Genomic DNA, 6,000 nt, shown 5'->3' on the forward strand with positions numbered 1-6,000 from the left:
GGGGGGAGGGGTATGTATCCTGCCCCCAACCCCCAGCAGTTGAGCATACCACTTTTATTCAATTCCTAGACTAGATGCAATGTAGCCATTCGTACTTACTGCTGGAAGAGAGAGCTGAGGACTACAAAGGAAGATGTTTACTGAGGAGGCTTCTGGTTCCCCAAACCAGGACAGAGGCTTCCAGCAGCAAGGAAAGCAGGTGGCCAACTTGGGGCTGTAGTTATAGATCTCCAGGACAGTGCAGATCACAAATGTGTGGGGGGGCTGTGCTGTCTCCAATCAGGCAGGAGCTGGAGGCTGGGAAGGAAGGCAAATGGTGTGTAGTGAAGGAGAGAAGGCTGGTGCCTCTGAAATCTCCCATGCACAGCAACAAGAAGGCTGAGAATCCCTGCTCTCACCCACACACACCAGGTTCCATATGCAATCAGAAGCTGAAGATAGTAAGCCAGGGCAGGCTGTCTTTTTGTATTGTCCCTTATCAGCAACCATAGAAAGCTTTTAGAGAGCTGTAGCCCTTCTTCCTTATCGTTCTCCCCCAGACACTGGGAGGCAAATGACCAGGGGGGGGGGGCAAAAGGGGCCACTGAAAGTGTGGGGCCCATAGCACATGCTACAAGTGCTATGTGGATAGACTGGCTGTGCCGTTGGTCTTCCTCCAGCTTTCCCTAGCATGATTGTCTTTTCCAGTGACTCTTCATCTCATAATGTGACCAAAGGACCACAGCCTCAGTTTAGTCATTTTAACTTCTAGGGAGAGTTCAGGCTGATCTAGAGCTGACTGGTCTGCCTTGGGATCCACACAACTCCCCTCCAGTGACATATTTCAAATGAAGACATCATCTGCCTCAAGTCAATTAAATGAGACTACCTGAAAGAAGGTATCATGTGTGTGAAGTCACAGCCAACCCATGATGACCCCCAGCAAGGGCCTTTCAAGGCAAGTGAGAAGCAAGAGGTGGCTGGCCATTGCTTTCCTGCTCAGGGTCTTCCTTGATGGCCTCCCATCCAAGTTATGACCCTGCTTGGCTTCCAAGATCTGACTAGGCCAGACCAGGCTATACCATGCTACATCCCCTCTCCAAATGAAGATATTAGGGTCCGTTCAGTTCTTCTCGGTAGCAAAGAGTTCAATAAGACGTCCAATGACGTTTTGAATGCCGTACCACGGTGACCTTAAACAGTTTATTCATTTTGTTGTTCTCTGGGTCTCCAATTAAAGGCTAGGTAGCCCAATTATTTTCTGATTTTCCTCATGTGGTAAAAGCAGAATGAGTCAACAAGCAAATCAATTAACACTAATTGACTGCAACAGCTAAAGTTCAATTAAATTATTCGAAATACTAACCTAATGACAGCCAATTTATGTCTCCAGCAGCTGCAATTTACTTTTTCAGCGTTATCGCTGGAAACGGTTGTGTTCTATCACCAAGGAAAATGATATATGGCACTAATATCAAACTGATGCACCTTGTGGAAGTCTGGTTAGATTTTATTTGCAAAACCCACCTGTTAGATTTTATTTGCATATAAACAAAGATAAGAGTTATAAAGGCCTCCACCCTATATCATGCAAAGTCTTCAAGGATGTAATGCAAACGAAAACTGGAAGGTGTTGGAAGGTATGTTCCTCTCTTTATCGTAGGTGTAATTTGAAACCCTGCTCTCTAATCTGAGGCTGTGGCTGCAGCTCAGCGGTCAAATATCTGCATGCCGATAGTCCCGGGTTCAATCCCTGGCACCCCCAGCTAACAGGGTGAGGTAGTGTGAAAGACGTTGGCTTGAGATTCTGGAGAGCCAAAGACAATCCGCATAGACCAGAGGTCCCCAACGCATTGCCTGTGAGAACCATAGAACCTGCCAACGCCTTTTCTGGTGCCTACCAAATGCTTTTTGAAAAGTACGTGGGGCTGGGCAGGTTTTTCTCCCAGCAGGGCATTTGATTGGCTGTGGGCATTAAAAGGCCTCCTGTTCAACTGAGCTTCCACCTGAAATGTTGAAGTGTTCGTATTACAGCTGTATATCATCTCAATCCCTCACATTTTGTGGTTGGCTGTGCCTCCTGCAGTGGTCATTTTGCGATTGGCTCCACCCCCTGCAGTAGCTATTTTGTGCCCACTGCCCCTTGTCAGCATACCAAAGGGGCCCACGGGCTCAAAAGGGTTGGGAACCCCCGGAGTAGACAATAATGGCCTTGAAAGACCAAGGATCTGACCCTTCCAAGTCCGTTGAAGCCAATGCTCCTCTCCAATTACTTATCCTGTTAGTCTACTGAGCAAAGTGTGAAACTGTCCTCTAGCCCTTGGAGGAAGAGCCACTTATGCTGGAGGAAACCTCCTCAGGGTGGCGGAAGGTTGGATCTGTCCGATTGTTCTTTGAAAGGCATAACTGTTCTTAGGGTTGCATGGTTATTCTCTGTTTCCCTCCCCAAAAGACTGGATCTCAAGGGCATCCAATGAAGCTGATGGCCAGTAGGTTCAGGGTGGTCCAAAGGAAATACTATTTTGCACAAAAAGTAATTAAATTGTGAAATGTATTGCCAGAGGATGTAGAGATGGTCACAGGAATCAACTGCTTTCAAGAGGGATTCATGGCAACTGAGGGGAACCTATAGCCTCTGAATCCCAAAGCCAGGTAGCAACATCACCTTGGCTTCCCCACCCTGTTATTGTCCTTCTAGAGGAACTGGTTGGCCACTGCGTGAGACAGGATGCTGTGTAAGATGGACCACTGGTCTGATCAAGCAGGGCTCTTCTTATGTTCTTATGTTGTTGTTGCGACCCCATGGACAATGATCCTCCAGTTCTTCCTGTCCTCTACCATTCCCCGGAGTCCATTTAAGTTTGCACCGACTGCTTCTGTGACTCCATCCAGCCACCTCATTCTCTGTCGTCCCCTTCTTCTTTTGCCCTCGATCGCTCCCAGCATTAGGCTCTTATGTTCTTATACTTCATCCCAATTATATAAGATTACATTAATGTTAAGATACATCAAATGTCTTTGTAGGTACATAAATCCAAAATAAAAGATAATCCAAATAAGTTACCCATTGTATTTGCAAGAAATGAATCCAAAATGGGTTGTGGAAATATAATTATACCATCATCACCCCTGAGAAATATATATATATTTAAATTCTTGACCTGCAGTGGCACCAATGCCAACTGTTATTATGATATTTAGGCCTCTGTAGACCAAATTTAAGAGCCTCTTGTGGCGCATTGTGGTAAGGCAGCAGTCTGAAAGCTCTGCCCATGAGGCTGGGAGTTCGATCCCAGCAGCTGGCTCAAGGTTGACTCAGCCTTCCATCCTTCCGAGGTCGGTAAAATGAGTACCCAGCTTGCTGGGGGGTAAACGGCAATGACTGGGGAAGGCACTGGCAAACCACCCCGTATTGAGTCTGCCATGAAAACGCTGGAGGGCGTCACTCCAAGGGTCAGACATGATTCGGTGCTTGCACAGGGGATACCTTTACCTTTTAGGCATCTTCAGAATCCTAGCAACCCTGATGAAGCTATCACAGTTCTGCATGGCCTGTAAAATGGAGCTCTTCCACCAGGTCCTGGGTTGAGGCCAGTGCTAAGATCAATGTGGCCTCTCCTCAGGCTGGGCATTTACTTCTTTGCATCCCACCTCTAGGTTAGTCTGCTCAGGATGTAGAAGGTATTTTCTGGTTGCCATTCTTGGAGGGCTAGTTAGGGGATTTTATTGGGATTCTTTTATTCTACGAAGTTTTGATTTGTAAGCTACCACGTCTCTGGAGAAGTGGTGGGATAGAAATCCAAAAGTAAATGATTAAAATAAAAATAAAATAAATATGTATGTTCTCAGATCTGTATAAGAACATTTTGTTAAGTGCCAAGTACAAAGATACCTTACCCTTACGTGACAAATGTATGGTTTTCTGTAGACTTAGCCAAAGAAAGTTTCACCCAAAATAGTTCTCTTGTCTCACTACTTCAACAATTTTGCTCGGTCAGCTATGTTCCCAGTTGTTCTCACACATTTCTCAGAAATCTGACTCTCTTTCCCCTTTGACCATATTCTGCTTTACAAAGAAACCTTTTTGTACAAAAGCTGGAATCATCTAAAGCTGAAGTTAACCTGTAAAGCAGCGGTACTCAACCTGGGGGTCGGGACCCCTTTGGGGGTCGAAGGACCCTTTCCCAGGGGTCACGGCAGTGTGAGCAGCTTGGCCAGGAGGGCATCACCACTGTTGCTGCTCCTCCTGCAGGCGCCCACACTTGGCCGCCAGCCACTCCAGCAGCGCCTCCAGCGCGGCGCAATCTCCCACCAGGTGCTCCAGGTGTCTGAGGGAGGGTGCCTGCACACGAACGCTCACGCCTGGAATAAAGTGGGTCTTAAAGGTGCCCCTGGACTCAATTTTTGCCCTTGGTTTTCGTTACTCGGTTTGTACCCTGCCCTTCTCTCCAAGGGGGTCCCAAAGTGGCCAACATCGCTCCTCTTCCATTTGATCCACACAACAGCCTTGCGGGGTAGATCGAGAGAGCGTTCGTCTGTCTGGAGCAGCAGAAAAGAGCGAGATCAGCGTGGTGGGACAAGAGGCAGAACTGAACTGAGAAACCCCGGAAAAAAACCAATTTATATAGAATCATGAACAAGGGATCTTCATGTCATTGGTCAGTTTCGGCTTAATTTCTGTGAAAGAACCCGTGCATAATGTTATGATTGGGGGTCACCACAACATGAGGAACTGTATTCAAGGGTCGCGGCATTAGGAAGGTTGAGGACCACTGCTGTAAAGTCATGGTATGCACTCTTTAACTTTGCTAATTTTGCTAGCTTGTCAATAAAAGTCTCCACTAATAACCAGTTCACCCTCAGAAAACTCTTCAGCCTATTCCATTGACAATGATAAACCGAATTTTGATATGTATATGGGAATAAACGTGTTTCTGAGGAACATTTCCTCACTTTGATAGATTTATCCATTTTTTGTTCCCGTTCAGGAAAATACCATCCAGCGGCAAGTTGGTTCTGACGCTTACAACGGATGCTTGTGAGGGGAAGGACAACTTTGTCCGTTACCTGGAACATGTCCAGGCAGTGGTCACCGTGAACTCCACCAGGAGGGGGGATCTGAACATCAACATGACATCTCCAATGGGAACGAAATCTATTTTGCTGAGTCGGCGTCCAAGAGATGATGACTCCAAAGTGGGCTTTGATAAATGGCCTTTCATGACGACACATTCTTGGGGAGAAGACCCCAGAGGAACTTGGGTTCTAGAAGTTGGGTTTGTTGGTATCATGCCTCAGAAGGGTGTCCTGAAAGAGTGGACATTAATGCTACATGGGACTCAAAGTGCACCCTATATAGACCAAATAGTAAAAGATTATCAGTCTAAATTGGCCATGTCCAAGAAGGAAGAGTTGGAAGAAGAATTAGATGAAGCTGTGGAGAGAAGTTTGAAAAGTATATTCAGCAAGAACTAGCACTATTTTGCATGTCGGTTTCCTTTCCCCTGTTTCCTTTCTTAAACCTCTCTGTTGGGCACATGCCGGTAATTGTCTCTAGTTTATTATCCTGAGTTTCTAATTTTACAATTGTTCATGGTGTCTTATTTAATTACAATGGAAAATTTTGAATTCTGAGCCACAAATATATTATTCCCTACCGACTTCTTTGTTGGAAAGTATGACTGTACCTGTCTTTGTTTGGGGACCAGGGAAATGTTTTGTTTTTAAGTGTCATGCACAAAAGTGTAATAGAAAACAAAGTTGCTATAGCATTTCTCTTTCTAGTTTTGTGATGGACGTTGCTTGCAATTTCTTTGTTTTCTGAAGAAGGTGCATCTTCAAATGGGCAATTACGATTCAATGTCTACTTGCTGAAATACAGGCTCATTCATTTTTATAGAAGTAAAAAAGAAAATCAGTTGTTGAAAATATGTTTGCATTCCTAGAACCGATGGAAAGAGATGCACAGCCTAGGCGGTGGCGGCGGCGGCGGGGAGGGGGGGGGGTTACAGAATATTGGCT

The 6,000-nt window shown here is 45.7% G+C and overlaps 1 protein-coding gene across 1 annotated transcript in view; it reads left to right on the forward strand.

The window, feature by feature from the left end:
* The window catches only part of PCSK2 (proprotein convertase subtilisin/kexin type 2), a 166,031-nt gene extending 160,269 nt beyond the window's left edge, over positions 1-5,762 (forward strand). Inside the window, exon 12 of the mRNA XM_077316561.1 lies at positions 4,968-5,762. Coding sequence (XP_077172676.1) covers positions 4,968-5,454 — 487 coding nt within the window. The 3' untranslated portion in view covers positions 5,455-5,762. The remainder of the gene's footprint in view (positions 1-4,967) is intronic.
* The last annotated feature ends 238 nt before the right edge of the window (positions 5,763-6,000 follow it).

The sequence above is a fragment of the Paroedura picta genome, chromosome 1 (assembly GCF_049243985.1).
Source record: "Paroedura picta isolate Pp20150507F chromosome 1, Ppicta_v3.0, whole genome shotgun sequence".
NCBI lineage: Eukaryota > Metazoa > Chordata > Lepidosauria > Squamata > Gekkonidae > Paroedura > Paroedura picta.